The sequence below is a fragment of the Rhinolophus hipposideros genome (assembly GCF_964194185.1).
Source record: "Rhinolophus hipposideros genome assembly, chromosome: 5".
Taxonomy (NCBI): domain Eukaryota; kingdom Metazoa; phylum Chordata; class Mammalia; order Chiroptera; family Rhinolophidae; genus Rhinolophus; species Rhinolophus hipposideros.
In genome coordinates, this window is record NC_138051.1 from 58,884,805 (window position 1) to 58,904,751 (window position 19,947).

The window sequence follows — 19,947 nt, forward strand, 5'->3', positions numbered from 1 at the left end:
GTGAAACTGGCAGACAAAGTGAAGAGTTTCCCACTGAATGTGGCATTGTGGAGCTTGCTTTGTGCTCAGAGCTTTGTGAACAACCATGAGATTAACAAAACAAGATGGAACAGGTGCTAGCAGTCCCAGCTAAGCATTTTATTATTTTGATGGATTTCAGACTGGTTTTTAAAGTTTGTCCCACAGCACATGTCTGAGTTGTGTATACACACAGACCCACACGATTTGGACTTTTTAAAAACATTAAATCAACAAAGCCTTGATATGAAAAATATAGAAATAAAGAGAAGACAAAGCAAGCATTTGACAACCCATATTCAGATGTTTGAAGGATTGTCAGCAGAGAAGAGGCAAGCTGCTGCTTTATAATTGGCAGGCTGAACTTTGTGAAGATAACAAAAACAAGAAACAAAAAATCCCATGGTTTCCTATTCAGTATAAAGAAGAATTTTCTAGTGGATGGATCCCTACACCCTTCCTCCTCAACAGTGGAATCATTGCCTTTAGAGATAAAAGTGCCCCATTCTCTGGGGCATTTAAGCAGTAACTGAATCACCACTTATCTCAGGGTGTTTTGTTTTGTTTTGTTTCGTTTTTAAGGAAAAAAATGCTTTGTAGAAGAGACAGGTATAAGATTACACAAGATGTATTCATGTATCCATTAGTCACTCGGGAAATTTTTGTTGAGTGCCTGTTATGTGCTAGATACTTGGGGACATTGCCAGTCACTTGGAGAATGAATCTGACAAAATCCCTTCTTTCGTGGAGCCTACATTTTAAAGAAAGGTGCTTGACAATAGTAACTTGTTAGATAAACAAACAGCATTATATCATCAGGTAACCAAGTGGTGTGAAGTTACTTCTGAGTCGGATGGGGCAGTTTGCTAGTGACATCTGCCAACCCTAAAGTTCTTTGAGTGTGATAATTTGGGGGGAAACTGCTGCAACCTTTGAGATATCCAGTGGTAAAAGCCACTGCTCCTAGAATTCTGTCAATACTCAAATCCAGTGAGTTGGTATTGGCTTTAAAAATCCTCTCAACGATCTTATAGACCATATTACATACTTTGGTCCTAAACTGGATAATAACACCTTTAATATTTGTATACCATTTACTTAGAGAATTCTTTCACAGAACTTACCATGTATTTAGAGACTAGAATGTTTTCTCGCTAGAACAGAGACTTTAGAACTTTTATTTAAATTAGACTTCTCCTCTTAGGAGTGAGGAAGCTGAGTCCAGAGAAGGGAAGGTATGTGGCCCCTTACAGCACACGGCTAGTACTGCGGAAGAGCCGGAACCTGGGGTTTCTGACATGAAGTCTCGTGCTCTTTCCTGTTATTCCTAGCTGTTGGCGTCTTGCTCATTGTCATTCTAACAAGAAGGGTGACAACATGACACTTTATGTGTAGGTAACACTTAAAGCCTTTTGATATTCATTATCTTATTTAAGCTTCTCTGATTGGAAATCACTGTAAAATCAGTCATTTAAGGCATCCAAGACTATTCCATCCTATAAGCATCAATGTTCCCATTTTGCAAATAAGAACACTGAGATCCAGAGAAATTAAAAGAATTTTCCAGGAAAGTCTAAGTTACTAGACCAGCCAGTAGCTGGTCATGTATCCTGACTCTGGATTAAAGTCTGCTTCTTCCATTATGCTACAGAAAAGGAGGAGCTCAAGTAGTTTGAAAAAAGAAGAGATAAATGATAAATGTAAATGGGCAGGAAGTCAGAGAAAGAAAAAGACTGGTTTATCATGATCCTGGTCATCAATCAAGACTGCTTTTCACAGGGTTACTGCCTACACTATCCCTATAGCTGGTTCAGTTTTACCATATTTTGAAATGTGCAATTGGCTGTTGTTTTTCAGAGACTAAGGCCTATTTTATTTTTTTAAAAGAAACATAAAAATTATCCTAATCCTCAATACTTCTGCTATAATAGGAAGTGGGTAGGTGAGGATCCGCCTAATCAGTAAACATGTAGTGCTACCCTGTGTTGTCAGAAAGGATACAAACTTTGCCCTCAGAGGAACTCCTTGACTAGTAGGGAGAAAGGTAAATAAATGTGCAATGGAAGTGCATAGGACTGGGCAGATGAGAGGGAGAGCTGAGATCAATGCATGTGTCTCTCTCTCTCCCTGTCCCCCCCTCTCCACCACCACCACCGCCACCACCATAGAGAGACCAGAAGTATGAGAATGTTACCTGATTATACTCCCGTGACTTTGCAATGTCTAGAAATAGAAGTGTAACCTAGGTTGAGCTCAATAGACTATACCGTAGCAGTGATATATTCTCAAGTACCCACAGCTGCATGACTCCAGGAGCAGTTTAGAAATGGAGACATCCTTCACTGCCACCCCCACCTCAAGCTAGGTCTCTTGGGACTGTTATGATTAAAGCCACCTACTGTCAGATGATATAGGTCAGCATTACACATATTGAAAGGGTGTCATTTTTTAATTCTTACTGTGGTTATTAAGCACATGAGATAGATTTGGGGACATTTAACTCTAATCTTTTCTCTTCTTACAACCCTTTAGTGTTTAATAAGAAATAAGCCACCTAAATTAATCATAATGCTTAAATATGTGAAAGTGATTATTCTAAGCAGTGCTGTCTGAGAGGGTCTTGCCAGTTAAGACTATCAGCCCCTGATACTAAAGAGTCTGTATACTGTGTTCACTGAAGGATTGTAGCATAGAAACAACTAAATCGTGCCCCAGCAGGTTGTCCAGGTTCCAGGAGACGTCACCTTCCGGGGGTTATCATAATCAACGACTGCTGAGTATCAGCCTACTGCAGAGTATTATTGCTGGTGTCATGGAGAATATATAAAGTTCATGACTTCGAGTTTGCCCTTCAACAGGTTATACTTTACCTGGCATGAGAGACACAGGAAGAAGACGTAGAACGCTAGGAAATGTCATCAGGCATAGGATGTGACTCACTGCCCAGTGAATGGAATTAGACAGGGAGTTGTATGGATTGTTCTCCAAATTGTCTTTGGGGACTAACTCCCAACAGAAGAGCAAGGAGAATGTGAACCAAGTCCTGAAAGGATAGGTAGCTTGCAGTTCCATCTGTTCACCTGTTACACCATCTCAGATTCCAGATAGGAAAACTAACGTTGGTATTACATGTTGAGTGAGTTGTACAGAAACTTGAAGAACATTCATTGTTCTGTTAGAAAAGTAGAATGTTTGCTTCTGCCTATCATGACTGAACTTTGCCTCATTTTAATTCAGTCTCTCACTGAGTTTCTTCTCAGTGCACCCAGAACATCATCAAAAAGAGACCTTTGCAGTTGTTTTTAAGTGACTTTTAGACATTTAGGTATATACGCAGATATTTTGATTAGCATTGCTCTGAGTTAGAGCTACTAATGGAAACCAACGTGGAATTATTAGAGTGTTTTCAAAGCTTTTGACAAAGTGGGTCTCTTTAAATGAAGGGTGTGTTTTTTCCCTTTTTTTAAAAGCCCAGTTAGCTGCCTCATGTTTACTATGGCCTAGTTGAAATTATTTTTCACATTTAAACCACGGTATTCAATCAAAAAATTACTCAGTCAGAGTTTTTGGTCTAATGTAGATAGATTGATACACACACACACACACACAAACACCCATATACATACATAGACATATATGCATACACATACACACTCCTTTTTAAGGGGGAAAAATGATGCGAGTGAAATAACATTATGGGAGAGGAAGGAGAACTATGTGTTTGGGGACAGCAGGGTGAGAGAGACCAAGCAACGTTTAAAGATTCAAACAATAGCATTTAGCATGAAATCTACTTTTTATCATCCTTACCCAGCCATCAGAATAAAGAAAGACAGTGTCCAGCTGCAGCAGTAGTTTGGTAGCAGGAGAATTAGAAGTAAAGGTACCAGTGCCTGAGGGGTGGGTCATGAATTAATAATTGCTGTGTGGCGATGAGCCCCATCAGAAGAGCTGAAAATGAGGAAGTTGCCTTGCAGAGCACTATCAATCACTCAGTGACCATAACTTCCAGTAATTAGTGTATTTTATGGGCCTTTGCTTCAGTGGCTCGAAAGCACATATGCTCCAGTCAGAGCTAAACTTTGCCGGAGTAATATTCCAGGATGATTTATCCTCCTGCTGCACTGGGATATAACCCTATATTACGTGAAGATTGTGAACTAAGCTGCAATAAAGTGTAAGTTTAGGTACAGTTTGCCCAGGTTGAGACCTCAATGTATCATGCTTTTCAGCATCCGTGGTTAGGCTACAGCGAGCAATCATTTTTAACAGTGAAACAAATAAAGCAATTAAAGGAACAGCGTTAGGATATTGTACTTGTGAATTACTGTTGCCCTCTCCCCATTTAAGTGTCCACTGTAATGAGCCCATTTCTAATTTAAAAAACAAAACAAAACACTATTAGGAACATTTGTTTGTAATGCTGTCTTTCCTCCATTATTATTAGTAGTAATCTGTGGGATAATAGGTAGGACCTTCTGAATGATGAAGAATTGCTTGATTTATTTCACTGTGCTACTGTGTGTAGGCTCCTTAAGTTAAAATAAATTTTCTATCAGTGGATTCTGGTGAGGATGAGTACTTCTTTTTTAAATACTAGCACATGCTAAGCAGCAGTCCTGATGGGAACCTCACATCTAGGCTCTTTCTGCACAAAGAAAACGTTATTTGTGAGCTCTTAGGAGCACTGGGTGCTTTTTGCATAGACACGATGAGTTATTTGCCAGGGTTCACCCACTGCACCGGATGTCTCTGGGGCCTTTGCAGGTTGGGGTCCTTTGCCACTGCCAAAACATCTGTAGAGCCCAGAGTTCCTAGTAATTTTACAAGCTTTGCCATCATCCTACAGCATGACCTTGGGCAAATTAATTAAGCTTCTGGTGCTCCATTGGGCCATAATTCTGTTTGTGTTAAAGAAATCCTGAGAGTTTATAGGAAAGTATTATGTGAAAAGAAGTATAACTTGAGTAAGGAAAGGATATACATGGTTTGACTGTATTCTTTTTAGAGTGAATTGTTTCTTCTACACCACTTTTAATGATGGTGTCCTTGAATTTCCTAACATAGAAACCAAGTGATAAGCTCATTTCACCAAGCATGGGTGAAAAGATATACACGGTTTCATGCTTTCGTTATATTTATTATCCCATCTTTAATTTGCAACATATTATTATACAAGTTAAAACAATAATAGTAAAGCAAACTAATTGTCTTTAATTAAAGTGAATTAGGTTTTGACTTTAATATATTTGATATAGTGAGAACTGATAACGTAGAGGGTCCCAAAGGTTATTAGGGCATATTTCTGTTGGGCCTGATGGTGTTAGTAATAACCCTCTTCCTCATAGTTTTAGACATGAACAAATATGTCACTTCATCAGTCTCTGTTACTCGCACTTATGCCCCTCCGCAGGGGTTGCAGATTCCACAAGTTATCAGCTAATGGCGTTATACATTAAAAATTGAAGCTCTCCTCACTCCGAGGCCTTCCAAGGCTTTGTTCTTAAGCCCTAGACACTTTGGAGTGCAGCTGCAAACTATAGGCAGAAGATTAAATTAATTTGTAACTTTTTTTTTTTGGTCCTGCATTACTAAATCCTCCACATTTAATTGAAACCTTACTTCACGTCGCTTTTTGTTTCTGTGTTCTTTGTTGTCAGTTTAACCTCCAAAGCACTTTAACACTGGTGAATTGCTGTTATATCCTTTGGATTGTTTTTAAACCATTCAGTAAGAGGACAGTGAAATTGACACATGGGAAGAAAAGTAAAATCTTAGGGTAGATTTTGAGGTATTTAATATTTATTATGGTCCTTCTTCACCAGCAGTTTCAGATGATTTAAACTCTCTCTCTAGGACTGTGTAAATTGGTCTTGGGATGAAATCTCACCTCGGGAATTTTATGTAATCCAGTAGTTAAGTCTGATTTTTTAAAGTTTCCCTGTGTCTGAATGCTCCAAAGTGGCTGCTGCTTTTCTGGAAAAATGAAGGTTTAACTGTAGTGCATAATCTAAATGCAAAATCCTTAGATGGAAATTTAATTGTGTAAAATGTACACAAGGTAATTAACAAATTTTAGAACACTTCAGACTGTAAAGTCCTCCTTCAGCTAGATCACTGCCTATATTGAAAATGCTTATTTTCGATTTGTAGTTATGCCGAGAAACATACAATATACATAAATTAAGAATTAAAATCCAGTGCTCTCCAGTATAACTATATTTATAACTACTCCCACATTGTTGATATTCTAAGTGGGAGACTTGATCACCAACAACATATCCTGAGTTTGTCTCCTGCATTTACTTTCTGGCTACAATATATGTTTTCTCTTTGTGATTTATGACTTCATGGTGATGATTATTTTTATTACCAGCAGAAGCCACTTTTTTGCTTTGTAAGTAAATACCTCTATCCTAACTTCTTGTTAATATACAAAGACGTCTATCATGCAGTTGTTATGTTTTTGGCAAATGTTATGATCACACCCACACACAAATGCACTTGTTATTTAAATTAAAAAATCTAACATTCAAATACTACTAACTCAAGAGTATTTCACTGGACAAATCACAGGTCAGGAAGATGACATAAGGAACAGTCCTAGTTTTACAGTGGAATGTTAGTGGTTTCCTGATATTTAAATGTCTTCCCAACTGATAAATGTTTTCAGAGCATTCTTTTGCTGCCTTTTACATGGTAAATCTCTCACAACGAACAGACTATTTGGCAGTTTGCGGAATCTTAAGTATTTGGAATTAACTCTTTTGCTGAGTCAAGTGATTTCAAGTTTTTGTTTTTTTTCAAAATGTGTCAGAAATCCACGGAAAAAAAACAAAAAGTTGATATTTTGACTCTTTTTATGCATTTAGTAATAACAATTTGAGCTGCTTTGTATATAAATGATGTTTTTATGTATAAAAATTTCAGATATGTTCATTTAGATACATCCGACCATTTAAAACGTACTTTGTAAACATTAAATAGAATCCTGTTCCTCCCGCAGCTCTACCTCCACCGCCACCACCCTCAAAAAAATAAAGCTTTTTCAAATCTTTTACAACTGAGCCAGTGCCCTCCTGGGAATAAAAAGGATGTAAGAGTCGTTTGATAAATTGTTGGCACTTATGTGAGTCCACATTTTTCAATATACTTTTTTTTTTTAAACTGGACTTAAGCTGCCTATATTTAAATGCGTCTTTTGTAAAGATGATAAAGAGAGCAAAGATTTCTATTGGCTTAGCCCTAATCTGTTTGCTTTGTTGTGATTCTTTTTTTTTTCCTCTAACTGTTAACCTATTTATAAATCTAAATCTACATACAGAGGTCATTGGTTGGCTGAACTTAAACCATTTTACTCAGTAAATTTAATTAAGAAAATACAGTGCAACTCATAAGTAAATGAGTTTTTTCCTAGTTTTAAACCAAACCACCCTCTTGAGTGCTGATTGCCTTGCCCGACCCCTGGTGATACAGAAACAGGCAAAATTAAAAAGGACATTAAAGCTTCATTAAATCTGAAACACATTTAGTACAGTGACATATCTGCAGGCCATTTCAGAGAAGATTACATACTCTCTTTTGTAAGTTTCCTAATTTATAATACCTTGACAATAAAAACTGGGGAAATGCAAGTAGATTAATAGACCAGTAGGGGTAAAAGACAGAATGGCCCCCAGTTCGCCTGTCTCTGAAAAGTTCACTCATAACATATGTACTCCCTCTCCCTGTGAGGGTTCCGTGTTTTTGACTTCTGGCAGCCTCATGAAGTACTTGTTCTTCATGCAGCTGTATCTGGTAAGAGCGCTTTTCCTTTTTCACTTTCTCCTAATTGAAGTTGATAAAAGGATTTTAGGGCCTAGCTATATATTTCCTTCTGTTTTGGCACAAGACAAATAGTGTGGAACATAAACACTAGAACTGCATTAAACCTGAAGGACAGGGACATACATGGAAGGTAGCTCCCTCTCCTGGGGCCTTAGAACGGCTGCTTTTGGTGCTTGCCTAATAGGACCGCTGCCAGTTTTCACTGGTGCAGAATTGGAATCCTTGGCCTGCTGTGGGAGCAGCCCAGTGGTGAAAAAAGGAGTGACACTGTGAGAGAGGAAATGCGTGTTATGCCGCTCTGGCTAAGGACAAGGAACCATTATCTGTCCTCTCACTCAAAAGGGGTCATACCTACAAGATATCTGACAAGCAGTTATCCCAGGAATGTCATTGACAAGTAAGAGTGAGACTCCACAGGATGTAAGGAAGGTACATACAACACAAAGCCAGTCCCAAGAATGATGGGTTCACTAGTTCAAGCATTGCCACCTGTTCCCAAGCAGACTGGTACGGAGAGGCTTCCAGCTGACCAGCTTGCACTGAATTTTCTGTGTTTGTCTGCATGGTGTTATCGCACAGAGTAAATGAAGGCCATCAAGCATCCTTATTACCTTGTACCAGTCGTGACAGAGAGGGGCCAAATAGATGAGGGCACATTCCCAAGATGGCTGAAACCTGGCCTCTCCAAGAACAGTGATGGCTTGAGAATTTGAGGCTTTCAGTTGAAGTAGGAAGAGTTCACATTTCTCACCTTATTCCACTCTGTTTTTTTAAAGCCTTCCATTTATCATCGCTTAGTTCTTTAAACTGCAAGAACCAATGGCCAGTGTTGGCACCTGCCACTAGTTTAGATCTGAACTGTATATATGGTGGGCAAATTTCTTCTGCTGGTAAGCCATAGGGGCAAAATTCTTCCGCAGCCCCTAATGACGTGTTCAACATGTACCCAAATAAATGGCCCAGTACCGTAGAAGGGCTTGAGGTAGGATGTTCTAAATGTTTTCTAATAGTTACTCATTTATAGCTATTAGCCTTTTTAGGTCAGAGACCCTCTTGTTTTTGGTAGTTCTCCAAGTCCAAATGGGAAGAATATGTCAAACTCATTGTGGTGCTAGGTGACAGCTTTGGTGAGCTGTCTCTGCTTGTCGCTTCAGTACAGATTAGTGCGAACTGCTAGTCCACCTGTTACCCAGTAGACCATAGTAACTCCGGAATCAATGTGCACACTCTCACTAGCCAGAGACACACTGTGTTTACAAAATGTAAGGCAAATCAATTGCCTGTATAGTAGGGGCAGGGGAGAGCTGAATCCCACCCTTTCCTAGTTAATAACAGTACATAGACTACAAACACAGTCACAGAGAGAGTTTGGTTAGCATTCACGTTTTCTTTCCTTCATTATATCTTGTGATGTTTCTGCTATTTATACTTGAAAGGATTAACGATATCCACCAAATGGAATAATGATAATGTAACTTGATATCTTGAAAATCGATGAATTCTGAATATACAAGAAATAAGTACAAGGTAATGAAACTTACCAGGTACTCCAAACACATTTATACATCCAAATGAGTGTTGGCCCTTTCAAAGTAGTCACCTTTCAGGGTTTTGTGGTGTATTCCTATTATATTGCTATTGCTCAAACTGCTTTTATAACCTCAGCACCTTCATGTCTAAGATGAGTAAAGAACAAAATACTTATTCCTTGAATTTGGGTATTGGTAATACCCATAGACTATTCAAATCTTTGTCAACAAATAATTTACATAGTCAAAAAGCTATGGGGTATAATTTTAAGTCCAAGAAAAGATGTAAGATGGCAATTCTAATAAAGTAAATGTTCTCTTATTACTTTAAATGATTTTAAACATAATTCCAAAAAAAGGAGTTCACAAATGTTTAGCAAGGTCAGTGTCTTTGAAATAAATGCACAATTTCTCAAGATCTAGAAAAGCAGTGTAATATGCTGGAAAGAACACTGGATTAAATTACAAATCTTGGGGTCAGTCCCTAGGCTTCCACAGATGAACCATGTGGGAACTTCTTCAGTGGGACTCAGGTGCTAATCTGTAAAATGGACTGATGCTCTCATGGGTCCATTCAGGTGTCAGTTCCCTGCTGTAACAATGCTATTTTGAAAATAGTTACAGATACATACACAGGATTTTAGGCCTAACAATGGGCCACATTATGTCGTTGGAAAATGTTGCCACTATTTTCTTTAAATAAGTTACGGTGTGTTTGGTAAATTTGATCTTATTACTTTATATCAACCCTATTCCTGGTCAAATCATTTTGTTTTTACAGGTGAAGATCCAAAGACCAAAATCAATTGATGGGTCTAGAAACACATAGCATTTTACAAATCAAGCAAAATTCGAAGCTCTAAGGATTCACTTTCACAATTTCAGACTTAGACCTGTAGTTCTGACTTCAGGCTTGAAATGGCCTTTTACCAGTAGTAGTAGTTCTTTTCTTCTAACTCTACATAGAAAATGGACGAAAAAACTAACAAATACATGAGAATCATAGCAAGATTTTCTTGCTATGTATGTTTCATTCCCCATTTCCTACAGCCCTTCCTATATACTTGTAGTTGAAATTCTACAAAGCTGTGTGCTGGGAACAATTAGGTGTTCCCATTTTACAAAAGGCAAAGCCAACCATCTCCATCTACAGTTTTACATCTCTGTCTAGAAAAAACTGTCACACACATGTAAATGTGAATAATGCCCATATAGCTGAGAATATTCCTAAGGGAAAACGTAGAAGGATAATGTTTAGTTGTTAAAATTGGGATATTTTATTGGGGATGTAACCTTGTTCATTGAAAATGTCCATTCTAAATACAACTCTTAATGTAATTACAGTAATCATTTAGTTGATGCATTTGAGGTTGTGAGCTTTTTATATTTGCTGAATGCAATTCTGAAATTTAGTACTTGTCTGTCTTTAGGAGATCTGCCCTGCATGCAAATCTTTAACTAGACAAATATTATTTCCTTTCCCAGCTTGCTCTTGGGAGGTTTCCATATCCTCAGGTAAGATTGTTCATTACTGCCGTTTGCCACTGTGACATTCATTCCTATGTATGAAGGTGCAGGGAGCAATTGTGAACATTTGAGCCACATACAAATAAATCTGTCCTGTTAAATTGAAAAGTGATATCTTAAAGGAGTCATTTAGGAGTCTCTATTGATTTTTGATTTTTTTTAAACTCCAGATTTTTTCCCTCTTTGTTAAAGGTTGAAAGCCATCGTTGTGCTCTTCTTTGTGTGACATTGGTGATGTTTTCCCTTATTCTAGCCCAGTACCATGTGCTCATATTGAGATTGGGGGAGAGGCACAGCCTTTTCTTGATACATTATTTGAGCTTTTGGATTCATTAAAATTTTTTGAATTAGAGTATTGAGATGATATGTAAAAATATTTAAATATGTCATTATTTTTGCTAAGCAAATAGATGACCCCTAATTTTATATGGGTGTGATTTTGAACATATTCCTTTTTTTTAATTTGTCCCTTCCTATTCACATTTCTAAGCAAACATACTATCCATTGTGTTACCATTGCTGATGATAATCTTTATCATTTCTTTAAGGTTTTTATTATAGGAGAGTACTAGTACTTAAAACATAAAGCTATTCTGTGGTTTGAAAATGATTCCCCAGTGTGTGGGGGAAATAAGTGAAATGTCTAGAGAGATGAAAAATGAATGGTTTGACTGTTTTCCTCTGGTTGATGCTCACTGTTTTTCTGGCATCTTGGTCTGTACAGGCCAAAGTGCCTGGAGGCATGTCTGATTTAAAGGTGGTGTTGGTCTCTGCTCTTTAAGCATCTATTAACTTGCTATTATTATGCAAATAAGTGTTGTATTACACATACTAATTTATGCATGGTTAGATTATGCAGATGCATCACAAACATGGTTATTGAATAATAGGATGGGGCTCCTCTCTACCATCTTTATAAGCGGTTTTAAGCAAATTCTCCTGATACCCATGTGGACATGTAAAGACCCTTCACTCGCTGAAACGTCTCTTTTGTATCCTTTTTCTTTTACAGTTAAAGCCATCAGATAAGTGGAACAGAAACTGTCCAAGTTGTTAGGTTCAAGAGCGTTAGTCTCACTTTTCAAATTTGAAGGCTTCTTTGTTTAAACATAATCTTTTCCTTAAAGAGAAAAACCTAAAATGTAGTAATCGCTTGACATTCATTCTAGCATTTAGTGAGATTTTAGTGTATACAGCCTGGCTGCTTAACTCTAGGTAGCCCATCAAATTAAAATCACATTTTCAGGATTTATAGCCCATTAGAATATTTATCTCGGTAAGCCTCTTATTCTGTCAGTAATTTTTAAAGAAGTCACTATTTGGCCAATTTATGCAGTCTCCTAAAATTCTGTAAATGAAGAGGCCCTATATACTATGGGCTACCACAAGTCATGGTAGAAAACTTGTAAGCCTCCTAATAAAAATGCCAAAGATTAAGAATCTAGCTATATTCTTGAGATTCCTAATGTCTAGGGTAATTAATCAGTCAGATTGGGTAAGTGATAAGTCTGAGAAACGGATTGCCGCTGCATTTGACAAATGAAGCATTTGAAGGCTCTGGTCAGATTTGGGAAGAGGCTGTACACCTTTGTGATTTTGTTTTCTTGAATGTCTAAGTATACGTTTACTTGATTGGTCAAACTGGAAGTTGGAAAATTCTAATGTGCTGAACTCCCTAGTTAGCAATGACTTTTATGCCAGAGTTGGGGGGAAAACTGTGTTCCTTGCATCATGATAGAATATTGTTACCAAATTGGGACTTTTACATACTTCAAATAGAAGCAGCTTTGAGATGCCATCAGGCCTATTTCCCAGACTTTTCAACAGAAGTTTGTGTGCTTCGCTGTTAGAATCAATAATGATATTGGTAGAGTTGGCATTTATTTTACAGACTTTGTACTATAGACTGAAGATTGGGAAAGAATACTTTATAAATTCCTTTCTTGCCCCCTCTCTTTTGCCCTCAAACAAAGCACATGAAGAAAACTATTTCTGTAGTATCACGGAGACTGGATTATGAAATAGTACCTTCTCTTTAGACCATTTTACCTCATTTGAACCCTGAGCCACTCTGTGAGATCGCCTCCCCTAATAAACTGGGCAAATAGAATGACTGACGTGCTCATTATTGAACTACAGCTGGTTTGGTGCCATTGAATCCCAAATGGAGTAGTCAGGAATGAACCATGGACTCTAAGGATTGGAAGGGATCTTAGACATCATTAAATCAAACCTCTCTTCCATATCTGAAAAGCAAACATCCACACTCTGCTTGAACACCCTCCATGATAGGAAACACACTATTTTACAGAGCAGCCATAGAGTCAAAGCAGGGTTCTGTTTACCAGGCCGAGGACTGCCCCATCCCAATGTCACCCACTGGTTTGGGCCTTGAACACGTAGAAGCCTTTCACATATCCTTGAGATTACATAGTTGTCAGTCCCTTCTGTCCCTGGCGCTGGGAACAGTGCCAGGGCATTGCTGCTCTGAATTCGAGTCAGAGCACCAGACCTGAGCCCTCTTCACTGGTGGCAAATTGAGAAGAAGAATGGCCTGTTGGAAAGAGCTCTGGACCAGGAAACAGAAGATGAGAATTAAAACCAGCTCTGCCACAAACTCTCTGGTCACCGCAGGCTTTCGTTCTTGCTTTGTAACCCTTAGAGGCCTGTTTTCTTATCTCTAAAATGATATTCCTGATACTTACCTTTCCTGTCTCATTAGGGGAAGTATGCAGATCAAATGAGATGGAGATGACACTACTTGGAAAAGTAAAGGGCCGCCCCACTGGCCCTGATGTTGGGCTGTAGCGCAAAACAGCATTTCCAGTTGTCAATTGAAGGCTGCAAAAGGATGTGCTCAGCAGCCTGCCAGCCTCAACTGGAGCAAGTGTAAAATGAGCAGAGGGAGAGTGGGGAGGAGAGGCCAGCTTCCAGACTCGTCCTGCCCCCAGCCCAGCGTCAGCGCCGCTGACAGCGTTGTTAGCAACGCCTCTTCCTACTAGTGACGCAGAGTGGACGCCTGGGACACAGATGAAGGAGGGGTGTTAGGAAGATAGCAGGGAGGAGTCAGTAGCCTGGGACCAAAATAAAGGTTAAAGAAAGGGATTTTTGTTGAAATAATTGTCTTATATGAATTTCATCGTTTTGTTTTTATTTGGTATTTAAAAGTACTATTTTGGTTTCCTTTAGCCCTTAAAATTGCATAGCCTCATTGGCATGCAGTTTAGGACTCTATAGAAAAAAGGTAAGGAGCACTAAAAATGCAGAGTCTTGTCACTATAGCTTATAAGAGGAAGAACAATGATGTCTTGGATTCATCTAGCACTTCTTCAACATAGAGCACTTTCTGTTACCTGACTCTGGCTGTCCATGCCTCCTGCAGACTATTCTTCCCAGCCTCCAGGTGAGCAGACTGAGGCTCAGAGGCAAGGCACCTTACCTCAGGGAGGAATGGGTACAGTTAGGTCTAGGGCTTGCAGGCAGCTAAACCAAAGAAGGGCTCTGTGGACTCTGGATTTGGTTGGCTCTTCATGCCACTGCTCTTCCCACTCTGCCCCACTGAGCCCTTCTGTTGGTTGGCCTCGTTTGCCCTGGGGAGGCCTCTTGTGTAGATGAGAAATGCTGCACATCGGAGGCTTGTGCCATTGTAGATGATGACAGGACCATTCCCTGGAGCCCTTTTGCTTTTCGTACCATGTGTTTAGCAGAGTGACAGGAGGATCTGGAAGGCCCCACAACTCGCACTGACCCCAGTGCCATTAAATCCTCCGTGCCTTTGAAGCATATTCTGCAATAAGAAATGAAAAAATGTGTTTTTAAACATTTTGCAAACAGATAGTATCTCAATTTCTTGAACAATTTAGCTTTAATAGTAATCTGAAAAGATGAGCAGGTCTGGACTAGGGCTGGGGCTGTGTCTAGTTAATCATGTCTCTCCAAATTCAGTTGACTTAAAAAACATGATGGTGGGCAATGGTTTGTTTAATGACACCATAATTTAGGAGAAATGAAAAAGATTGCCTGCAAAAAATTGTCATCCTTCATTCAAACTTTACAGTAGTGCCCTTCATTCGTGTGGTAGTAAATCCATTAAGGCGACTTCTCAGGGGATGTCCCAGCGCTGGCATTTGGAAATTTGGTAAGCAAGATGCCACAGGAAAAGGAAGATAATACAGACACAAATGTATTTAAAGTACTTTTGCATGTATAAAAATGTTGTTCTTCTTTTGGCTACATTTCCTGATCTGGGTTAATAAATTACATCAAAATGACCTGAAGTTAAAAAAAGGAAAAAAATCTGAGCAAATAGTGCCCCTGGTATTGTAAAGCTTTGAATGTTTTCACACCCCATTAATTTATTACTTCTCTTTCTTCATCTTTAAATTTCATTTTTTTTTTTTTTTCAAAAATTCCGGCTCCCCGCTGCTGCAGTGATTTTCATCTTGTTGTTAATTTTCGCTGCTCCATATGGAGCTCCAGACATTTCACCTGGAGGCTGTACTAGATTTTGCTGTAGTGATCGTACTTCCGGAGGCCAAAACTGTCATTTCGGGTTCCTGGTGCATCTGTCTGCGCCAGGCTTTTCACTGGCGTGGGAGAGGGTGAAGAACAAATTGGATGCACCTGAGATTCAGATGATTAGTGTGTTTTGTGAATCTCCAGGACTTGTAAGCAGATAGCTGGGGGGAGGGGCAGATGATAGAGGGCTAAACAGAGACTGTGGGTGAATCTGGACTCACACCTTACATTTGGGGCTTTGCAAGGGAAGTGCAAACATCCCTGGCAGTCTGAGTGCAGAGAGAGTAACAAATATTTCATCCTGCCTTGTCATTGATTAGAAAAGAGCCTTTAATTTCATTTCACCCCATGTTGTGATTAATTTGCATTCTTTGTCAGAAGTTAATGGAGTTTTTTATGGTTCACTCTGAAATCCTTGAAGACATCAGACTTGATCTGATGTTTATACAACCGCCAGCGGAATTTTTTCGTTTGATTGATGGCAAGCTTGATGTTATTCCAAACGGCTTTTTAAGCTGTTTTTAAGAATTATTTGAATAAAATGCATGCAAGATATTGTTGTAAGATCAAGATTATCTGTTAAAAATCTGTTTCAGATAAAGATGATAAGTAGTAAGAAGGATCAAAAACATAAGAGATATAGTGAACACTGATGTTATTTGTTAAAAGTACATAAGAATGGCATTCAAATAAATTATTGCAATATATCTAGAGAGATCACTTTTATTGAAAAAATGTACTATCATCTGGGCAAATAGAATAATTAAGGCCAAGGTAAAAAGAAAGCCTGGATCTTTAAGATTAAAAACCTTTACTTCCAATTGGCTAATTCTCATTTATTCTGCCAGCTTTTGCCACCAATGTACAAAATAGAGATCTACTGTTCTTAACTCAAGGAGACAAGGTCTGTCAGGCCTGTTAGCTGAACAAAATGATGACATATTACTCGTCTCAATAAAGAGGCATTCTTAAATCCCAATACAAGTTAAACATAAGTGGATAATAGGGGATTTTAAGTGAAAAACATGCATTCTTAATAGTATAACTACTGTCCTTTTTCACAAGATAATACAGAGATGAAAATACCCTGTCATTAAAAGCAAAATACCCCGGTTGTCGGTGGGTAAGAGAAACAATAGGTGTTCACCGCCTACACACTATGTATCTGAACATGAGGGAAGCTGTAGGTGGGTTTGCTCAGAACCCCCTGCTACTAACCAAGGAAGTGTGTTTTGCAAATGCTTTTGGATTACTAATACCATGTGTTTGATTTGGGGGCTCTGCCTTGCTTCAGCAGATTCTGGCTTTGCTGTGATTGCTGCTAGTGAGACTCATAGGTCAACAAGCTACTTATCTGAGCACTTTCATTTAAAACACATTAATTTATTTGCTGTATCTGAAAGTTTGCTGAATAATTGGGTGGTTTTAATTGAAGTTACTGCTTTGTGATCCTTGTATTAACATGATCTAAGGTCCTCTTTATTATATGTAATCCATATTATTGACCAAATTTGCTGTTTTCATTTAAATGTAAGCAGCTTGTCAAGGAGAAAATATTTTAACTTAGCTTAGAAACCTGCTATTTTAATGTGTTTTCTTTTTTCAATTGACAGACTGTCTTTTAAGCATTCATTTATTTTGTAGTAATAAATTGTGCTCTGGACAGAGTATTTGTCTCATAATAGAGTAGAAAACACATGTTCTGAAAACTGTTTTAAAATATTAAATACTTTTCAAAAGCTAATGCCAAAGTACTAAAATTTTTACACCTAATTTTACTCATGTTTTAAAAGCTTTTGACTATATTGTTACTAATCCTAATTTTGATCATTTAACTTCATTGTATATTCAATATTAAATTTAGACAATAGCTATCACTGTCTTATTTATATATTAATGTACTGACATAGATTTACAAAATAATACCTAAAAAGTTTGCCTTCTTTGAAGAGGTGTTTGGAATCTATTCTTTGTTACATGAACTTTTTGAAGTTCAGAACATCAAGGATTTTAGTAATAAGTTTTTTGTGTGAGATCTCTAATCAAAAAAAAAAAAAAAAGCAGTGGATAATTACCCCAACCTTCAAGTAGTACTCATCTTTACTTGGTAAGAGTCCAAAGAGCAATATGCAGGCAGTTTTTTTCCTAAACAGATTTCTAGCCTACATGTTTTTTAATTCATTGTTTATTTCTGTCCTTGCTATCTAAGATATAAACGTTTTAAATGTACTGATAGTTCAAGCCATAAAATGTACTGATATTTCAAGCCATAAAATCAGATTTTATGTTCCATAATATGCAGAGATGAAATTTAAGTGATATGAAGATGTTTGCTTATACACATTTACTTCTTCCCAGGAATTTTTTAATTGCCCATGTCAATTTCCTCTCCTAGTATTATATCATACTTATCAAGAGGTCTCATAATTTTATTTGCTTAGATGATGCCAAAAACAGGAGGTGGGGTCCCAGTGTATCTTTAAAATAGAGCAGAAATGAAAGAGAAATCATCCCAAAGTGAGGGTAGGTTAGAAATGAGGTATTCTCCATTAAAGATAAATTACTTGTTAATACCTCAATCGAGGCATATTTAATTAGCTAGTTATGTTAGTGATTCGTATCTTTTTTTTTAAGCAATAAAGCTGTGCTTTTATTTTATAGCACCTTCTAAACTATTGTATGACATACATCTCAATTTAATTCAACATATATATGTATTTGTCATTGAGCATCTACTCTGTCCCTGACCCTGTGCTAAGCAGTGGGAGTACAGAAATGAAGCAGATATGGTCCCTACTCTCAAAGACTCTAATCTTTTGGGAAGAAAAACATAGACAAATGGCAGTTGATATAAAAAGAGTCCTACAAGAGGTGGTCTGCTCTGGCCTCAAGAGGAAGAGGTCAGCGCACTTCAGGAAGCCATGAAGGTTTCACAGTATAGGTGATGCTTGTTCTGAGGTTAGAAGGATAGGAAAGAGCTTTCCAGACATTTTAATCAAAAGGAGAAGCATGTAGTAAAAGATAAAGGTCTGAGGCAGCATGTTGCATTTGGTGTCCTTCTATTAACAGTACTTCAATAGGATACTACTACTATTGTTCCTTTCCTTTCCCTAACCATTGAGGAATGTCCCTAGGTAACTTATAATAACACTGGGAGGGAAGTGAGTATAGTAACACTGGGAAGGGAAAAATGTTAGAGGAGAGAGGTGGTGGTATCGGGATAGAAATGGCAAGTGTATCAGAGACAAGATAATGAAATTGGTTTTGAGAATTTTTTGAATCCCTTTGCGATGACTGGGAGCCTGTCTGAGGTTGGAAATCATTGCATTTTAAGATCTCTGCCCCTAAGATCAGTTGGCACATGCCTCTGAGGAGTTCCCTGCTACCCTCTATGAATTTGACTTGGCACATTATAGGACATTTTCTAGACTGCTCTGGTAAGAGAGGGGGCGGAACTGTCAAGATCAAATAAACTAATGCCTCAGAGAGCACTTTGAAAAATATAAGGTGGTAAACAAGAGCAAGGTAATATTAGTATTATTTATATTTCCGGAAAGTACTTCAGGGATTTACCTATGTAACTCTGAAAATATATGACCATGTCTCACACCAGGTAAGACTAAAATGAATTACTTTTCTGATCCCATAAGAGCCTTCCTTTACAGCTTTCCTTTTTGAGTTATAATTTATCATTCACAATCACAATCATAGTATATAGAATTATGTACAGAATCTAGTCATTTTTAGTTCAGTAACTGGGGACCATGATTCTTTTACAATTTTTAAATAATTAGTTTAGCCCAGAAATAGAATTGAAGTTTGAAGTAATGAACTTGGTGCCCAGTGTGGCTTTCAGGTGATGGCTGCCATCTTTTCTCTCTCTCAGGCTCTGTGTTCGGGGAGGCCTTCCATTTTTCCCCTTTTGCTTTTATTGGTGCTGTCTGCTACTCCATAGAATCATACAATTTCAGGATATAAAGAGATCTAACAATGATCAAGTCCAACTCCTTTATTTTATAGAGGAGGAAATTGGGGCCCATAGCCATTAAATTACTTACGATTACCGGGTATTCAGCAACAGGGTCAGACTGTCTCCCACTCTAGAGGGATGGTGGGGGGAGAAGGTAAGATAAGGCACCACAGGCTTTGAGCCCAAATGGCCATCCTTATTTTACACACCCATCCACTCAAGTACTGCCTCCAACTGGTGTGTCTGCAGAGTGGAAATTACTGTCCCAGGATGCTCCGTGATTGCCAGGTAATTGCTGAATATGGATCCCTGGGGGGAAAGTGGTCCTCAACAGTAGTAGGAGCAGAAGCAACAGGCAAAGACATCAACATTTATTGTACTCCAGTGTTTTACTTACCACCATTTAGATTAGAAAACTTAGGTAGATTTGGGGCTAGGAGCTCATTGGCATCTAAGTTAAAAAGGGGGCGACCTGGCCCAGCTTTGTTTGAGCACAGATTACTTTTTAGATGTTTAACAGTTCTGGATTTATTTGGGGGTGGGAGGGTGGGGTAGGGG

At 38.2% G+C, this 19,947-nt stretch overlaps 1 protein-coding gene across 4 annotated transcripts in view; it reads left to right on the forward strand.

Annotated features, from left to right (window-relative positions):
- The window catches only part of MAP2K5 (mitogen-activated protein kinase kinase 5), a 236,612-nt gene that overhangs the window by 148,517 nt on the left and 68,148 nt on the right, over positions 1-19,947 (forward strand). For all 4 annotated transcript variants that reach the window (XM_081048101.1, XM_081048100.1, XM_081048102.1 and 1 more), the window contains one exon: positions 10,860-10,889. In XM_081048101.1, coding sequence (XP_080904227.1) covers positions 10,860-10,889 — 30 coding nt within the window. The remainder of the gene's footprint in view (positions 1-10,859; positions 10,890-19,947) is intronic.